The sequence below is a fragment of the Antechinus flavipes genome, chromosome 1 (genome assembly GCF_016432865.1).
Source record: "Antechinus flavipes isolate AdamAnt ecotype Samford, QLD, Australia chromosome 1, AdamAnt_v2, whole genome shotgun sequence".
Taxonomy (NCBI): domain Eukaryota; kingdom Metazoa; phylum Chordata; class Mammalia; order Dasyuromorphia; family Dasyuridae; genus Antechinus; species Antechinus flavipes.
The window spans coordinates 568,220,904-568,241,530 of record NC_067398.1 but is presented as its reverse complement, the minus strand read 5'-3'; the positions used below and the strand labels follow the sequence as shown (position 1 = coordinate 568,241,530).

Sequence of the window (20,627 nt, the reverse complement as noted above, 5' to 3'; positions counted from 1 at the left end):
CCTTGGGGAGAGATGCTAAGAGAGTACAGGAGATCACAGAGTGAGGTGTAAACCATGTGAATAATGTCTAAGCTCGAGTACTTTGTTGTGCTCAAACTGTGTCCATATGAGATAGCGGCCAGAAGATTCTGGAGACCTCAAAGCAGAGGTAAGATTTGTAATATTTGCCAGAGTTTCTCTCTTTAGACCTAGGAATCAGGATAGATAGTTGAGTGCGAAAACAGCACTTAACAAAAGATAATAGTGGGTAGCAGCATAAGGAAAGCACTGGCATCAACTTGGAATCCCAAAATAAGTTGCATGAAAAAGGTCTTAGCCACTTTACTACAACTGATTCTGATACAGTACAAGAAAAATAATTGTTAATTGTGCCCAAAGTATCCATGAAGAGGCCCTTGTATTCCTCAAATTGCTCCTGCTCATCATTACCATCTCAGAATTCGAAACTTAGTCTTTCCAAAGGAGAGGAGGAAGAAAGAACTGGACTCCATATTTGTTTTGTTTCCCCCCTATAACAAAAGCATTGTCTAGTCATTTAAATGGCGTACTATACTTTAGAAGATCATTAGGATTTTGCTGTTAAGAGGTGGTATGTGATAGGACCAGCAGTTTCATAAAATAGCTTCTATAAAGTTTTCAAGATAACTTCCTATATTCATGAAACCTGATTGGTCCCAGTTTCCCTAATGCATTTTCCTAGTTTGGAGACATGAAAGGTCACAGCCATGTGTAGCAGGCACTTCTCAGACTTGGAAGCATAAATGGAAAAAAGTGCTATAGACAGCCCTGAGACAGAGACCAAAGGTGAAGTATTTTTATTTTGTCTCATTCTATTTGTTTTCTCCCAAGACAGGAGGAATATCTACTATGTTGAAAAATGTAAAATGAGAAAGAGAAGACTATACTCATATAAGATTCTAAATTTCAAAAAATCTGAAAGTTTTAGGAAAGTTGAGGGTCACAGTACTGCTGGACAAGTAAAATTTGACCTTCTCAAACATGAGAGGCTCTCTTCTCAACCATTTGTACATCTTTCAGAGCTCTTAATTATAATCTCAAGTAATAAAATGAGGTTTACTAATATAAAACGAGATCTGTCAAACTGATTTTGTCAGCACTGGGACATTCCTCTACTAATTTGGCCTACAATCCATCAAACATAGAATAGATAAATCCTAGGGAATTACTTAAGGTACAAAAAGGTTAATGATTTTCCTGGTCATGTATCTTGTGTCAAGGTTAGGATTTAAAATCAGGTCGTCTTCCCTCCATATATCTATCTGCCTGCCTGTAGGATTCTCTCTATATATGAGTGTATGAATATAAAAATATATCTTGAAGAAAAGGCAACTATACAAATACTACAAAAGAGCTTCTATAAGATAAGAGTATCAACTTCTGAATCATTTGGCAACTCCCAAGAATTCCATTCAGAATTTTCACAAGTTTCTACCACTTCCATGCTCATCTAAAACATACTTTTCCTCCACATTACAATCCTGTTCTCTACTATTTTTCATTTCAAGTATATGATAGAATCAAAAATACATTCTGAATTAAGTAGCTTTCTCAAGAACTCTCAGAAAGTTGATGACAATTTGAAACATTTTTTCATATTAAAAAAATTGAAACACAAGCAAATGACTAAAATGCTCCTGTAATCAGGAAAAAACACGACAAATATAAAGAATCTTCTCTTAATGTGTTTTGGTACAGACTTATGATTTCAAGACTGTAGGAATCTTCTGGTAAGAAAACTCCTTCTATCAATGCAGAACAGCAGCTGTTCTTTAACTTAAAATTTTAGAAAGCTTTCTAGAAAAACTAACAGTTGAACTAACTGGCCCAGAGTCACACAATTATTATGTATCAGAAATAGTATTTAAACCCAGAATTCCTTACTCCAATGCAGGGTTTTTATTTCACTACAACACAAAGCCTCTCTAACAGATTTACAAAGTGGGCTGAAACATTTAAACAACATGGGAAATCTCAAATAACTTAAATAATTTTCTTTTAATATTTTTAAACCCCAAACTCCTATATAAATAACAATATATCATTATAGTAATATTAATTATAATGTAATATATTATGTATAATACATGTAATATATATTATTATGACAATAATATAAAATAATCAAATATTTTAAAGTCAAGAAATAGTTAAAATAAAAATTGAATGATGTATCAAACTTTATAGATTTTCATTAAAATCATTTTTCAATGTTTTAACTTTCTTACCAGTGTTATTGGCAGACTGAGATGTAAGTGGTTTTGAAGATGGTGTATTTTTAGGTCTGGTTGCAACATGAGAAGGAGATGAGGGTGTGCTGTCTCCATTGAGTACGGGTATGCAGAATGAATTTTGCACTACTGAGTTTGTAGGTGTATGGTTATCTATTCCATTAGCAACTTCAATAGCAGATCTTTAAAAAAAAATTGCATTACACAAAACAACCTGACAGAAAAACAAACTCTAAGGTAAAAAGATATCTTAAAAGAATAATTCAGAACCAAACTTTGCTTTGTTTTTAAAACACAGAAATAAAATAAGATATATATGTGTGTGTCTCATTATATTATAAATTCAATTTTTAACCAGAAGTAGAAAGTTTAAGAAAATTAGCAATTCTAACATTTAGATATCACTATACAAAATATATACACTATACAAAATAATATGTATACAAAATTTTCACAAAACTCACAAAAAAAGCACATCAACTTAATGATTTATATAAAATAACATGAACGTAAACTTCTACCAGTATCTAAAACTTTAAGAAAAATAACATCAATATTGAATCCTTTAAAAATATTACAATAAGGGGCAGCTAAATGGTGCAGTGGATAGAGTACCAACTCTTAAGTCAGGAGGATCTGGGTTCAAATGTGACTTCAGACACTTAACTCTTTCTATCTGTGTGACCCTGGGCAAGTCACTTAACCCCAATTGTCTCAGCAAATTTTACATACATTACTAGAAAATACAAGCAATTTAAATCAACAAATATTTACTGAACAATTATTATATAAAAAACACTAGCAGAAATTTAAATGCCAAAAACTTTCATTTCTACAAGAGGTTAAATAATATACAGAAAAATTATAAAAGTTAATATATTAGTTCAAATTAACACCTTGAGGTAAAATATAGGCTAGATAATTGCCTAACATGGGAAATTACCTCTTTTTGAGATACTTTTTAATAATTCAACAAATAAAACCATCAGATCCTAAACTAACTTATACCAAATTTACTAAACAGAATTAATTTCAGCAAAGTGATATTTAAGATATCTATATTAAATTCTTACATGGGCTACTTTAAAGAATAAGTCAATTCAAAAATCTACAAATTCTCACATTTCTAGGCTTTAGGTCCACTAGATTATATTTTTTAGAATCTTTCACACTGGTAAAATTATCCCACACTAGAAGGTTTTAACCTAGGAGCCTAGGAACTTATTTTTAGAAATATTTTCATAAACCACATTTCAATACAATTGGTTTTATTTGTAATCCTATTTAAACCACTTTATGTAATTAAAACCATTATTCTCATCAGTTGGAGAATGGCTGAAAATGATTCATGTTTTCTTCCTAATATTAAGAACTAAATTGTATTTATCACAAATCTAACATATGCCTAAAATATTTTAAGGAATATTTTCACTGGAAACTTTTAATTATATAAGCATAAAAATTAAAAGTAAAAAGTTTCAAATATTAGAAATGCATTTCTTCTCACTAGTACAAATATTAAAATCAAACATTTCTAACCTGGTTGTAGTCCTTGATGAAGTTTCTCCGTTTTCATACATGGCATCACCATTCTGTTGGACTTCTACTAAATAATAAGAAATAAATAAAAATAAGGCCTTTTTCTTTCTCAATAAAATGGCACATTTTCATTTATTTATTTAAAAGGCATATAAATTCACTTACTGGCTGCAGTTGAAGGGCAATTTGTTAGCGTTTCTTGATCAACTACTAATCCATCAAGCACGACTGTCAGTTCACCAGTTTGTACTATTCCATTCTTGTTTTCCAGGGAAAGTTTTAATTGTTCTTTCACTCTTTCCACTACAAAAAGGGAAACATTCAAATTTAGAAATTTCTGACAAAAAAAAAATTTCTGACATTTTTAGGTAAAAATGAGATTTCTAAAAAACTACACATGGTTATTAGTATTATAATACAACTCTCTTAACAACTATTTTGGGTAAAGAAAAAATAAATAAAAAGTAAACTTCAAAAACTAGAGAAATATCCACACCCACAAACACATACCTATTCACATTCCCTTTCCCACCTCTTTCACTTATTACTCTCTCTTTCTTTTACTTTTTACCCAGTAAAATCAAACTTCCCACTTACTAGTTAAAAATCACTGGCCATCTCTCTCTCAATCACATCTTTAATTATTCCATTTTTAATCTATCAAGGTTTGTTCCTTCAGTATATAAGCAAATTCATGGGGCAGGGAGCATGAAGCCCAAGAAATGTAATGGTGAATGTTTCTGAAACCAAGAAATTGGACCTATGTTGTTTTGAAATATTTTCCTTAAATTCAAATTTCCAAATCCAAATTCACCCAAACCAGGGTGAAATCTGCTTAAAGTGTCAACTAATTCTGACAAATGTGATCAAGTTCATGAATTTGACACTTATCATACATATATTTAAGTTAACAAAAGTTCTTTGCCTCCAATGAGCTAGGAACCAAATGTGCAAACTTAATTTTACTTAGTAACCAAGGACAAATCCTTATTGTGTTAAGTAAACATCGAAACAAAAATAAATTTTCTAATTATTCAATTTAATATACAAGTAGCTTTAATAATAGAATTTGTTCCCCTGTTCCTATGAGAGAATAAACAGACACTCTTTTCAACCATTATCATCGTTTTAACTTTTCCTTTCATCTTGAGGAATCTTTTTTTTTTTTTCACTAGAGACAGAGAAATACTAAAAATTCAAAACTGCAGTGAATCTCTACTATGAACACTCCCTGTAATCTGCAGTTCTGGTTTCCTAAAGGTGCTAAGATAATATTCTAAAATGATGGAAATAGCTAGTATGGTATTAAAATGTTTCTTTTATATTATACCATATATGAGCTATTACTTACAAAAGGAAGTATGATGAAAACAATAATAGTAGCTTACATTTCTACTGGACTTTAAATTTTGCCAAGGGCTTTCCATACATTAATTCTTTTGATCATTGCAACAGCCCTATTAGGGTTTGAATTTGAATCCAGTTCTCTCCTAACCCCAAATTTAGCTCTCCATTCTCTCTTTCTAGAACTGAACTTAAAATTAAGAGATGTGGCTTCTGGTCTTAGTTTTCCCATTGACTACTTGCATGACTCTGAGTAAGTCAAAGACTTTCTGAGTCTTAGTTTTCAATTTTAAATCAAACAAGGTTTAAATTTTCTTTCAAAGGCATCTCTCCAGTTTGAAAACTCTATAAATTGATTATAATAACTGATATAACAATGAACATAAAACAAAGGCATATCCCAAAGAAACACATAAAATAGGTTCTCAAACATGGTCAACTTACATTAGTTAATTAGTATAAGCTATTACTTGAACCAACTATAAACTCTTTGTCTTTATGGCATTCTCTCTATACAAGAAAGATTCTCTTCAATTAGTCACCCATCATCTTGGGTTTGATATCCCTATTTTCATTAGTTCTTAACCACTTAGCACTTGTCTTGTCACATTTTCTAAGGAATAATGACACTTCACATATATTGACACTGTTATACTTACAAAGTTATTTTACCTATATTACTAAGTCTGAATCACACAAAAACTTAATGAGAGTTAGTAAAAGTATTATTCTCTGTATCATACACATAAAGAAACAGAGTCAAGAGAGATTAAACAGCTTGTTGTGGTCCATTAGACAAGGCAGTATTTGAAAAAACAGATTTTTGCTTGAATCCAGTTTTTTCTTTATTACACTATAAAGTACAATAAAGTACAGCATACTCTACTAAATTATCAAACAGTCAGAGATGGTCTGTTATTTAAAATGAAAAACTACCAACATATTTCTTGCATAAAACTCAATGCATAAGAAAATTCAGGATAGATAGAAAGAAATTAGTCCTAAGGATGACAGGGAAGATATTTTGAGCCACACAACTGTCTCCATCAAATAACACTAAACAAAACTATTCTCTTAAGATAATTTAGATAATAGACACTTAAAATAAATTTAAATTCAATTAACATGACAAATGAAGCTAAGATGATAAGAGTAATAGGAAACAATATATCCAAGTTCCTCTCCACAAACTCCTAACAGATCTAGAAAATACACCAGCCTGAAATCTGATGAGGAAATGTTAGTCTTCTAACCGATCCAGTTTAGTATAGAGAGATGATAAGAAAAGACTTGGGACACTGGTCACAGGATTTGGGCCAGGAGCATGGTGCATGGAGCAATAGAGATACAAAGCAGAAGCTGTACACCAGAGAAAAAAATCTCAGATTCCTACTGAGATACCCCCCAAACCACAATGGTGCACTGTGATAAGGACAATACCAAGTGGCAATTCTGTTACCTCTTACCCAGTCCTGGATAACAGATGCAGGGTAGAGTGAGAAGAGGACCTATTCAAGGTCATAGCATTTCTTTGACTATAGGGAGGCCCTATGTGATATACAGAGAAAAAAGGAAGTTCAAAAGCCAGGAGCCAACAGCAGTTGCCATGTGGCTCTCACTTCAGTGCAAAGCAGGGTCTTACTTCCAAATATTAAAGCAGCTTACAAGTTACAACGTGGATGCAAGCCCTGGCAGAAGAGGAGCCTACAATTCTGCATGTCCTAAGCTAAAAGAGCATTCCAGCTGGCTGTTAAGATGGCGTCCAATAGCATTCTATTCTTACTCAGACCCAAAGCCAGGTCAGGATTTTGCAGAACTCAGATTGAGAGGGCAACAATCAGACCTTACCATGTATCAAACCACTTTGGAAGCAGATTGCAGGTGCCCAGCCAGTTTTAGACACATTGGAAAAACATAATACTCAACACCCCAAGAAATCTACAATGGGATTAGCCCAGATCTTCCCTCCAGAAGAGGGCAGAGTCAAGACTTAAGTCCTTAGAAAAATGGAGCGGGAGGAGAGAAGAATCCCATCAAAATGAGCCATTATGGTAAAATGGATAGTCAAGATACAAAAACAAAAAAGAATGAGTCCAAAACATCTAACAGCATTGCTTCAGAGACAAACAAAGCCTGGGCATAATCTCAACAAGGATTTCTGAAAGAATTGAAACAAGAGTTAAAAAAAAATTTTTTTTTAATGTTTTAAATAAATGCAATGATATTATTTGAGAAAAAAAATTGGAGGAGATATGAGAACAAAGAAGAAACTGAAAAGGGAATGAACGATTTGGCACAAGTGGTACAAAATACTGCACAAATATCAAACTCCCTGAAAATTAAAATGGACCAAACAGAAGCTAATAACTTTGTAAGGCTGGAAAAAAAAAAAAAAAAGGAAATTATTTAATAGCAAGAAAATAAAACAAAATTTTAACCTGGAAAAGAGTGAGAAGAGTTGAAATAAAATGAAAACTCAAATGAAAACTCCCAAGAACAACTGAAATACAGAAATTCCAAGTCAAAGGAAAAGTACTTTAAGTAGACACAATCAAGATGACCAGACCACCACTATAAAGAAGTGGAGAATTTGGAAATAATATTCCAGAAAGCAAAGGAATATATGGGCTCAAAGCCTAGAATAATACCCATCAAAGCTGAATAGGTAAGGAGATGAGAATATTCATTAAGCACTCAGAAAACTATACTCTCAGAAACTATACTTAGCATTTTAAAAATATTATTTCATTTGACTTATACAACAATCCTATGAGGTACGTGCCAATATGACCACTATTTTACAGTTGAGCTCTTTGAGGCAAATGGAGCTTAAGTGGCTTGCCAAAGGTCACAAAGTTAGTATCTATGGAGAGATCTGAATTCAGGTCTTTCTTACACCAGATCCACCCTGCACCCTACTAGTCACCTTCCTTCCTCCCACTTCCTTGCTTGCTCAAATTTGAATCTAAAAATAAATGAAAGCTAGTGTTAAAGAATTTAAATTATTCAATTAATCAGATAGGTAAAAATGAGTAATTTTTAAATTCACTTAAAAAAACAAATAATTATCTCATATATTAATAAAGCTTCATAGAAAATAAACCAACTGACTTCTTGCTCACATATTTTTTTAAACTTAAATAATAATATAAAATAAAATAGTAGAAATTTTTTAAAAAGACTTACATTTTCTATTGTGTATTTCAAGAGCTTGCCTCAAATCTACTGTTGCTCTTCCTAATAATGCATCTGCTTTTAAAGTATGATGACTCCATACTCTAAATTCCAATGTGGTCTGAGGTGTCACATTCCTATAGTAAAAAATCAGAACAAAAAAGATACATTAATATTGCTTTATATTTTAAAAACATTTTTCTTACAACCACACTGTGACACTGCAAAATTAACTATTCCCATTTTACAAATGACAAAACCAAGGTTCAGCTAGGAACACAGGGCTAATATGCAGCAAAGAAAAAGTTAGAAGATAGGTCTCTCTCAAATTCAAGTCCAGTGCTTTCTATGCTATTATTTTAATCCCCTCATAATTTCTTTAGTATAACTGTTGTTATAGTTAGTCACTTTCAGTCATGTCTGACTTTGGGACCCCCCATTTGGGGTTTCTTGAGTGGTTTACCATTTCTTCTTTTAGTTCATTTTATAGATGAGGAAACTGTGGCAAATGGGGCTCAATGACTTGGCTAGGGTCAAATGGTTACTAAGTATCTAGAACTGGATTTGAAGAAAGGAGTCTCTGACTCCAAGCCCAGAACTTCATCAACTTAGCCGTCTTTTCTAGGATAGTAAAACCTCACAAATTCTGTGTCAGGGAAACCAAGTTTTAATAAAATAATCTAAAATACAGAATACAGAGTATTTTTAAGATAAATATTGCTAGTTACTTCTACAAACAGGAACCTGAAATGACAAATGTGATGAATAAGGACAGAGCCAATGACTACATAAGAATGATTTATAATTATATTCAAGTATAGGTTAAAACGTATATTCTCCTTATGTAGTAACTCTATTTTAATACATATAGGAACTTGTAAAGTATTTGAAATCAGTTGCTAAAACCTGGTTGACAGCATGCCAAATTAACTTTAAAATATTAAATGAGTTTCATAAGATTTAACTACTATAGCATTTAATATGTAACCTATGAGCCTGAGAAACAAAAGGGAAAAAAAGTCAAAAAAAAAAAAAAAAGGGCAATCCCAGGTCAACACATCCTTAAAGTTTTATTTATACAATTAAATTTCTAAGTGAGTCCTTTTTTGACATAGACAAAAGAGAAGTGAACTGAGAATAGAAACCTAGGTTTGAGACATGGTTCATACATACATTTCCTATATGATCTCAGGAGTGTCAGTCAGCCTATCTGGGGCTCAATTTTGTCACTTGCAAAATGAAGTTAGAGTGTGTGTGTATGTGTATATACACAAATATGTGATTTTTAATGTCTTTTCCAAAATGAAGTACAACTTACATAATGCAAAGATAAAAATTCAGCTTTACTTATTTTGACTACAAATTTTTTTTTGCATTTAATTTTATTTTTCTCTTACATGTAATCAAAACTTTTAATATCTTAAGTCCTTCTGAATTATCTCAGATCACTATATTGCTGAAAATAGCTAAGTCATTCACAAGTAATCAGTGTACAATATGACATTTCAATTTGCATCTTTTGAGATTTTTCTTACTCATTTTGGGCATATATTTAATAGTTCATTTTCTTCCTTTTCCCACTCATTAAGAAGGCAGGCAATTTAATATAGGTTATCTATGTTCAGTCACATAAAACATCTTTCTATTTTATTTATGCTATAACAGAAAACACAATTACCCCTATACCAAATTAAAAAAAGAAAAATTTTTAAAGGTATGCTTCAACCTCCATTTAGATCCTATCGATTCTTTATCTGAAGGTAGATAACATTTTTTACCATAAATTCTTCAGATTTCTCTTGGATTACTGTCTTGCTGAGACTAGCCAAGTCATTTAGTTGATCACACTACTACTATTACTGTGTACAATGTTTTTCTGGTCCTAATCATTTCACTTTGCTTAAATTCATATATAACTTTTCAAGTTTTTCTCAGAATCTTCTGTTCATTATTTCTTATAGCACAACAGTATTCAGTTACAATCATATACAATAAATTGTTTAGCCATTCCAGAACTAATGGATATCCCCTCAATTTCCAATTTTTTTGCCCCTAGCAGAGATATTATAAGAAGTTTTTGTAGTCCTTTTTCTTTTTATAGACACAGGACTAGTATTGCTGGATCAAAGGTTGTACATAATTTTAAAGCTCTTTGAACACAGTTTCAAATTGCTCTCCAGAATACTTGAAATAGTTCACAACTCCACCAACAATGCACTAATATCTCAATTTGCCCACATCCTCACCAACACTTGTCATTTATCTTTTCTGTCACATTCACCAATATGATAGGTATGGGATATTGGCTCAAAATCATAATAATTTCCATTTCTCTAATCAATAGTAAATTAAAATTTTTTTCATCTGACAATAGATAATTCTGATTACTTCATCTAAAAACTGTTCATATTCTTTGTTTATCAATTGGAGAATGGCTGTTTTTTTATGCATTTGATTTAGTGCTGTTTGACAACTGAATTATTTATCAGAGAAACTTGCTCTAAATTTTTTTTCACAATTATTATTTTGTTATTTCCCTCCATCCCATTTCCCCTCTATTTATCATATTCTCTTCAAAATACATCTTCAAGAATATTTTGCTCTTGATTACCATCTCCCCAAAGCTTTCTACAGCCTTCTGTTCCCCTTCTCTTATCTGTTTCTCCTTCTATTGGGTAAGATCAGTTTCTATCTGTGTATGAGTAAGGTTCAAATGTTCCCCTCCTCTGTACTGTAAAAACATTTTTATAAGAGATAATTCAACTCATTCCACCTTTCCCTTCCCCTACCTCATCTCTTAATTGTTTAGATATCCAATCATATTTAACTTATATTCATGGCCTCTTTCTATATATTTCATTCCAACTGCCCTCCTTATAATCAGAAAGTTATTAAGAATTACAATTATCTTTCCATCTAGGAATACAACTCATCGAATCCTTTATAATTTCATCTTTCTTCTTTATTTTTTATGTTTCTCTTGAGTATTGAATTTGAAAATCAACTTTTCTATTCAACTCTGGTTTTATTATTGGGAATGCTTTAAAATGCCCTATTTCACTGAATATCCATCTATTTTTCTCCAAAAAAGTTTTTCTGGGTAGATAAATCTTGGTTATAGTCCCAGCTCCTCTGTTCTCAGAAATGTCATATTTCTAAACCCTCCAATTCTTTAATACTTAATCGCAGGGTATCCTGACTGTGACTCCATGACTTTCAAACTGTTTCTTTTGGGCTGCTTTGCAATGTTTTCTCTTCGAGCTGAAAGTTCTGGAATTTGGCTATGATATTTCTTAAATTTTTCATGTTGGTTTCTCGTGCAGGAGAAGATAAATAAGATTTTTCAATTCTATTTTACCATCTGCTTCTAGAAAAGGTCAGTTTTCTTCAATAATTTCCTAGAAGATGATGTTCAAGCTCTTTTTAAAAAAAATCACAGCTTTCAGGTAGTCTAATAATTCTTAAATCATCTCTCTTGATCTAGTTTCAAGATGAATTGCTGTTTCAACACAATAGTTCAAATTTTCTTCTTCTTTCTTAAATTCTTTTGATTTAGTTTTATTGTTTCTTGTTGACACATGAAGTCCTTAGCTTCCACTTGCCCAATTCTAAATTATAAGGAGCCATTTTTCTCTGTGAACTTGTGTGTTTCTTTTCCTATTTGGTCAATTCTATTTATTCTGGACTTTTTCTCTTTGGTAAATTGTTGTATGTCCTTTTCCATCTAGTCAATTCTACTTTTTTATGGAGTTTTCTTCAGTATATTTTTACACCTCTTTCATTTGGCTTATTCATTTTTTTTTATTCTCTTAAAAAAATTATTTTATATTTAAATAAAAAAGAGGAAAATAAAAAATTGCCATATGCACAACAGAACAAGAGAGGATTCAAAATATAAAGCAATAAATTTCCATTTCAAGAAATCCTATATAGATACTACATATCGTGTCTACCTTTTCTTTTCTTTCATTTTTTTTTTTAATTATAGCTTTTTATTGACAGAACATATGCATGGGTAATTTTTCAACACTCTCCCCCTTGTACTCAATTTTGTTCCACCTTTTCCTTTCCCTCCCTCGATCCCCTCCCCTAGATGGTGGACTGTCTCATACATGTTAAACATGTTAAAGTATATCTTAGATGCAATGCATGTGTGCAGATCTGTACAATTCTCTTGTTGCACAACAATTGGATTCAGAAGGTAAAAATAATCTGGGAAGAAAAAATAAAAATGCAAGTAGTCCCACATTCATTTCCCAGTATTCTTTCTCTTGGTGTAGCTGATTCTGTCCATCATTGATCAATTGGAACTGAATTGGATCTTCTCTTTATCGAAGATATCCAGTTCCATCAGAATATATCCTCATATAGTATTGTTGATGAAGTATATAATGATCTCCTGGTTCAGGTCATTTCACTTAGCATCAGTTCATGTAGGTCTCTCCAAGCCTCTTTGTATTCATCCTGATGGTCACTTCTTACAGAATAATAATATTCCATAACGTTCATATACCACAATTTACCTAACCATTCTTCAACTGATGGGCATTCATTCAATTTCCAGTTTCTAGCCACTACAAAAAAGGGCTACCACACATTTACAACTCCACCAACAATGCATCAGTGTCCCAGTTTTCCTGCATTTCCTCCAACATTCAGCATTATCTTTTCCTGTCATCTCAGCCAATCTGACAGGTGTGTAGTGGTATCTCAGAGTTGTCTTAATTTGCATTTCTCTGATCAATAATGACTTGGAGCATCTTTTCATATGGCTAGAAATAGTTTCAATTTCTTCATCTGAGAATTGTCCATATCCTTTGACCATTTATCAATTGGAGAATGGCTTGATTTCTTATAAATTAGAGTAAATTTTCTATATATTTTGGAAATGACACCTTTATCAGAACCTTTAACTGTAAAAATGTTTTCCCAGTTTATTGCTTCTCTTCTAATCTTGTCTGCATTAGTTTTGTTTGTACAAAAATTTTTCAATTTGATATAATCAAAATTTTCTATTTTGTGATCAATAATGATCTCTAGTTCTTCTTTGATCACAAATTCCTTCCTCCTCCACAAGTCTGAGAGGTAAACTATCCTATATTCCTCTAATTTATTTATAATCTCATTCTTTATGCCTATATCATGAACCCATTTTGATCTTAACTTGGTATACAAGTGTGGGTCCATGCTTAGTTTCTGCCATACTAATTTCCAATTTTCCCAGCAGTTTTTGTCAAATAGAAAATTCTTACACCAAAGGTTGGGATCTTTGGGTGTGTCAAACACTAGATTGCTATAGTTATTGACTATTTTGTCTTGGGAACATAACCTAAAGATCAACTAGTCTAATTCTTAGCCAATATCAAATGGCTTTGGTGACCATTGCTTTGTAATATAGTTTTAGATCAGGTACACTGCCTTCATTTGATTTTTTTTTTTTCATTAGTTCCCTTGAAATTCTTAACCTTTTGTTCTTCCATATGAATTTTGTTATTTTTTTCTAGGTCATTAAAATTGTTTCTATTTTAATAGAATGTAATAGAATTAATTTTCTATAGATTGGTATAGCACTAAATAAACAAATTAGTTTAGGTAGTATTGTCATCTTTATTATATTCACTCGGCCTATACAAGAGCATTTAATATTTTTCCAATTGTTTAAATCTGACTTTATTTGTGTGGAAAGTGTTTTGTAGTTTTGTTCATATAGTTCCTGACTTTCCTTAGTCAGATAGATTCCCTAATATTTTATACTGTCAACAGTTTATTTTAAATGGAATTTCTCTTTGTATCACTTGCTGTGGGATTTTGTTGGTGATGTACGAAAATACTAATGATTTATGTGGATTTATTTTGTGTCCTGCAACTTTGCTAAAGTTGTGGATTATTTCTAATAGCTTTTTAGTAGAATCTCTGGGGTTCTCTAAGTATACCATCATATCATCTGCAAAGAGTGATAATTTGGTATCCTCATTAACTGCTCTAATTTCTTTAATCTCTTTCTCAACTCTTATTGCCTAGCATTTCTAATACAATATTGAATAGTAATAGTGATAGTGGGCAACTTTGTTTCACTCCTGATTTTTCTGAGAATGGTTCCAGTTTATCCCCATATGATGTTTACTGATAGTTTTAAATAGATGCTATTGTGTATTTCAAGTAAAAGTCCATTAATTCTTATACTCAAGTGTTTTTAATAGGAATGTATGTTGGATTTTATCAAATGCTTTTTATGCATCTATTGAGATGATCATATGGTTTTTGTTAGTTTGGTTATTGATATAGTCAATTATACTAATCGTTTCCCTAATACTGAACCAACCCTGAATTCCTAGTATAAATCCTACTTGGTCGTGGTGTATTATATGAGGGATGATTTTCTGTAATCTTTTTGCTAATATTTTATTTAAGATTTTTGTATCAATATTCATTAGGAAGATTTGTCTATAATTTTCTTTCTCTGTTTTCAACCTACCTGGTTTAGTTATCAGTACCATGTCTGCATCATAAAAGGAATTTGGTAGGAGTCCTTCATTCCTTATTTTTTCAAATAGTTTATATAACATTGGAGTTAATTGTTCTTTAAATGTTTGGTAGAATTCACATGTAAATCCATCTGGTCCTGGAAACTTTTTCTTAGGGAGTTGATTAATAGCTTGTTCTATTTCTTTTTCTGAAATGGAACTATTTAAACAATTTACTTCCTCCTCTGTTAATCTGGGCCGGCTATATTTTTGAAGGTAGTCATCCATTTCACTTAGGTTATCAAATTTATTGGCATAAAGTTGGGCAAAATAACTCCTAATTATTGCTCTAATATCCTCTTCATTGGTGGAAAGTTCTCCCTTTTCATTTTAAAGACTAACAATTTGATTTTCCTCTTTCCTTTTTCTAATCAAATTTACCAAAGATTTTTCATAAAAATTGTTGATTTTTCATAAAACCAACTCTTAGTTTTATTTATTAATTCAATAGTTTTTTTTAAACTTTCAATTTTATTAATTTCTCCTTTTAATTTTAGAATTTCAAGTGTAGTGTTTGATTGGGGGTTTTAAATTTGCTCTTTTTCTAGCTTTTTAAGTTGCAAGACCAATTCATTGATCTTTTCTTTCTCTATTTTATTCAAGTAAGCCTCTAGAGATATAGATATTACCTCTTTGGTGGCATCCCACAAATTTTGGTATGTTGTCTCATTGTTGTAATTCTCTTGGGTGAAATTATTAATTGTATCTATGATTTTCTGTTTCACCAATTCATTCTTTAGAATGAGATTATTTAGTTTCCAATTACTTTTTGGTCTATTTACTCCTAGCTTTTTGTTGAATCCAGTTTTTATTGCATCATGATCTGAAAAGAATGCATTTACTATTTCTGCCTTTCTGCATTTAATTTTGAGGTCTTTATGTCCTAATATACGGTCAATTTTTGTATAGGTTCCATGAACTGCTGAGAAGAAAGTATATTCCTTTCTGTCTCCATTCAGTTTTCTCCATCATACCTAACTTTCTAATATTCTATTTACCTCTTTAACTTCTTTCTTATTTGTTTTGTGGTTTGAGTTATCTAATTCTGAGAGTGGAAGGTTGAGATCTCCCACTATTATAATTTTGCTGTCTATTTCTTCTTGCAACTCTCTTAACTTCTAGGAATTTAGATGCTATACCACTTGATGCATATATGTTTAGTATTGATATTGCTTCATTGTCTATGCTACTCTTTACCAAGATATAGTTTCCTTCCTTATCTCTTTTAATTAGATCAAATTTTGCTTTTGCTTGATCTGAGATCAGGATGGCTGCCCCTGCTTTTTTTACTTTACCTGAAGTATAATAGATTCTGCTCCAGCCCTTTATTTTTATTCTGTATGTATCACCCTGCTTTAAATATTTTTCCTGGAACTACATATTGTAGGATTTGGGCTTTTGATATAGTCTGCTATCCACCTCCATTTTATGGGAGAATTCATCCAATTCACATTTACGGTTAAAATTACTAATTCTGTATTTCCATGAATGGATGCCCATCAATTGGAGAATGGCTGGGTAAATTGTGGTATATGAATGTTATGGAATATTATTGTTCTGTAAGAAATGACCAGCAGGATGAATACAGAGAGGACTGGCGAGACTTACATGAACTGATGTTAAGTGAAATGAGCAGAACCAGGAGATCATTATACACTTCAACAACGATATTGTATGAGGACATATTTTGATGGAAGTGGATTTCTTTGACAAAGAGACCTGAGTTTCAATTGATAAATGACGGACAAAAGCAGCTACACCCAAAGAAAGAACACTGGGAAACGAATGTGGCAACAAGAGAACTGTTCGGTTCTGCAAACATATATTGTATCTAGGATATATTGCAACATATCCAACATATAAAGGACTGCTTGCCATCTAGGGGAGGGGGTGGAAGGAGGGAGGGGAAAAAAAATCGGAACAGAAACGAGTACAAGGGATAATGTTGTAAAAAAAATTACCCTGGCATGGATTCTGTCAATATAAAGTAATTATTAAATAAAAATTAAAAAAAAAAAAAACTAATTCTGTATTTCCTGCCATCATATTATCCCCAGATTATACTTTTCTTTTCCTTTTCCCTCATACCCCCTTCCCCAGGATGAAACTTATGGGCACCACTTGCCTCATGCAGCTCTCCCTCTTTAGAATCCCTTCAATCCCCTTTGAGTCCCTGCCCCTTTCTTATACCTTTCCCTTATGTTTTCTGTATTCCCTTCTATTTAGCCTATTCTTTTGTTTTTCCCTTTTCTTCTCCCACTTTTTAATGAGGTGAGAGAAGTTTCTCTCTAAATCAAATATGTCTAATATTTTCTCTTTGTGCCAAACTCAACGAGAGTAAAATTCACACAAAGTTCCTCCCCCTCCTTTAATTCCCTCAGATATGATAGGTTTCCTTTGTCTCTTTGTGGGATGTAATTTCCCTCTTTTTATCTCCCCTTTTCCCTGTTCCTGATATAATCCCCTTTCCACTTCTACTTCCTTTTTTAATATTATAACAGTAAAATCAAATTATACACACACTTTTTATGTATGTCCGTGACAGAAATACAGTTCTCAAGAGTTCTTTTTATCTTTTATGCTTCTCTTGAGTCGTATATTTGGAGGTCAAATTTTTTTGTTTAGCTCTGGTTTTTTCATTAGGAATAAATGGAATTCATCTGTTTCATTGAATGTCCATTTTCTTCCCTGGAAGAAAAATTTTGCTCAGCTTAGCTGGGTAGTTTATTCTAGACTGCATTCCAAATTCTTCTGCCTTATAGAATATCATATTCCAGGCCCTTCAATCTCTTAGTGTGAAAGCTGCTAGATCCTGAATGATCCTTATTGTGGCTCCTTGATTTTTAATTTTTTTTTCCTGGCTGCTTGTAATATTTTTTCCTTTAGTCTGATAGTTCTGAAATTTAGCCATAATATTCTTTGGGGTGGGGAGGGGGAGGAGAGAGGGTCTCTTTCAGAAGGTGTTCAATGAATTCTTTCAAAATCTATTTTACCTTCTGATTCTATTACATCTAGGCAGTTCTCTTTGATGATTTCCTATAAAATAATGTCTAAGATCTTTTTTTCATCATAATTTTCAGGAAGTCCAATAATCCTCAGATCATCTCTCCTAGATCTATTTTCTAGGTCTGATGTTTTTCCAAGTAGATATTTAACTTTTTTTTCTATTTTTTCTTTTCTTTTCTTTTTTTTTTTTTTTTGGTTTTGCTTGATTGATTCTTGATGTCTCAACAAATTGTGTTCATTTCTATTCAATTCTGACTTTTAATGAGTTCTTTTCTTCATTAACTTTTTTTTTTTTTTTTACTTCTTTTTGTATATGTCCAATTTAGTTTTTAAATGAGTTGTTTTGCTCTATGGATTTTTTTCCATTTCACTATTTTTTTTTTTAATGAATTCTTTATCTTTTCCAATTCACAAATCTTACTTTCCTGGGAGTACTTTATCTTTTCCAATTCATAAATTCTGTTTCCCTGGGAGTTCTTTATCTTTCCATTTCACATTTCAAGAAGTTGTTTTCTTTTTCCACTTTATCAAATCTTTCTTTTAATGGGTTATATGCCTTTTACAAATCTCTTGCAGAGCTTCTCTTTCCTTTCCCCATTTTTCTTCTAGCTCTTTTTAAAGATCTTCTAGGAGAGCTTTGTGTGTTGGGGACCAGATTATATCTCCCTTTGGGGTTTTGTCTGAAGATTGTCTGCTATTAGTCTCCTCACGGTTGGAAATCTGCTCTCTTTCTGTATAGAAGCTATCCATAGTTGAAGCTCACTTGGCTTTTTTACTCATTTTTTAAAAGCCCTTAAGAGTCTGCCTTTGGGGAAAGGAGGTTGTCAGCTTCCTCTACAAAAGAGGGACAGATAGACAGTAGCTGTCCTGGCAACAGGCTGCAAAGAGTGGCCACGCTGCTGTGGAAGTAAGTGGACAAAGCTACCACTGTGCCGGAAGTATGACTGCCCTAGGTGGAACCCTGCTGTAGGAAGAGGCTGCCCTGGGATGAGCAGACAGCGGGAAGTATCACTGCCATGGGCAGAGCCCCAAACTGCTGCGCAGCTGCACTGTAGTTGTGCTGAGTCATTCTTGGTGCTGCGTGGGTGTGGCCAAGTCCTGTTAAATTCTGGTGTTTTGGGGTACACTCTGGTGTTTGTGTAACTTCTGTGCTGATCTACTGCTCTGTAATCAAAGCAGAGCAGACAACCTGTTGTATGATTTAATGATAGGATCTTTGTTTTAATAATTTGTAAAATTTCTGTATCTCCTCAACAACATAAATTTAAACTATCTTCATAGTAGTCTTTATACTCTTACTTAAGAATAACATTGCAAAGCAAGAGAAGCAAATATTTCCCTAAATTAAATTTTGTGCTTTCTTTAGAGATGACAATGAAATCAATTCCACTAATATGCAACTCCTATTTCTCCAATAAGATATGAATTTATAAATTGGTGGACAATGATCTTTCATTTAAGATAACAATTAAGTAGCTTTTAACCTAGAGACTATGCAATTCTTAGCACCATCTGCTCCCTTTTCTACTATACTGCCACAGTATCCACAAAAGAAGATAGAGGGTTCACAGGACTTAAAGAATTTGTGTTTTTCTTTATTTCATGGTTACTATGGCCAAAGAATTCATCACCTAGTTGATCAGCCCTCTAGCAGCCTCTGTGCAGACTAGTCTTTGGAAAGTAGCAAGTATGTCACAAGAATACCTCTAAGCTTTTCCAACTACATGGTACAGGATAGCTAGGTGATGCAGTGGATTAGGCCTCAAATCAGGAAAACCTGAGTTTAATTCCAGCCTTGGAAACTTCTTAGCTAGTATTAACCTGGGCAAAAATCACTTCACCTGTGTGCACAAATTTTTGCATCTTTAAAATAGGTAATAGATAATACCACCTACCTCCCAGGATTGTTGTACACATCAATTAGATAATAATTATAAAACACTTAACATAATGTAGGTACTAGATAGTATCTACTTTTATATCAGCTATGGTAAAAATCAAAGCTAATGTACTACTTATATAATATTTGAGTATCCACAATCACCTCCATGGCATTAAGAGATATCACAGTATGATTTGATGGTGAAACAATGTTACACAAACACAATTTATTAAAAACAAAATACTTACACGGTTAATTGTTCATCCCACTTTGGATTAGAAGAACTACTAGATTTTGCTGTTTTTTTAATTTCTCCATCTACGGATAATTCTGCATAGATAGCTGTTCCAAACCAGTTCTTTTTTCTTTTCAGTTTGGCACTAGAAACTGACAGAAACATGACAATTAATAAAGCATTTGTTTTACAAAAAAAAAAAAAAAGATATGCATATAATTTATGTTCTAAATGTCCTATGTCTCAGAATCTGATAGAAGCACAAGTATGCTAGTTAATCCTGTCAAGAACCTTCAGCTATAAGAAATGATGAATACAAAAGATTAAGCAAAATATGGACGAAATCTATGGGTTGACACAGAATACAATAATCAGAACCAATAGAATACACACAATGATTGTGAAATAAATGAAAGGATCGTTAAAAGCAAGCCAAACTCAGAACAAATGAAAAACCATCAAAAGTTCCAAACAGTTGGTTTTTTTTTAATATTTTATTTTTCTAAATTTATGCAAAGATTTTCAACATTCACTTGTTCCAAATTTTTCTCTCCCTATCCCTTAATTCCCCTCTCCTAGACAGCAAGCAATCCACTATAGGTTAAGCATGCAATTCTTCTAAACATATTTCCATATTTGTCATGCTGCACAAGAAAAATAAGACCAAAAGAGGA

At 32.3% G+C, this 20,627-nt stretch overlaps 1 protein-coding gene across 5 annotated transcripts in view; it reads right to left on the bottom strand.

The window, feature by feature from the left end:
• The window catches only part of WWP1 (WW domain containing E3 ubiquitin protein ligase 1), a 143,910-nt gene that overhangs the window by 48,005 nt on the left and 75,278 nt on the right, over positions 1-20,627 (bottom strand). For 4 of the 5 annotated variants that reach the window (XM_051970797.1, XM_051970800.1, XM_051970798.1 and 1 more), the window contains 5 exons: positions 19,967-20,105; positions 8,319-8,443; positions 3,954-4,091; positions 3,789-3,855; positions 2,247-2,431 (listed from right to left, as the gene is read on the bottom strand). In XM_051970797.1, coding sequence (XP_051826757.1) covers positions 2,247-2,431; positions 3,789-3,855; positions 3,954-4,091; positions 8,319-8,443; positions 19,967-20,105 — 654 coding nt within the window. The remainder of the gene's footprint in view (positions 1-2,246; positions 2,432-3,788; positions 3,856-3,953; positions 4,092-8,318; positions 8,444-19,966; positions 20,106-20,627) is intronic. The other variant, XM_051970801.1, reaches the window with a different exon arrangement.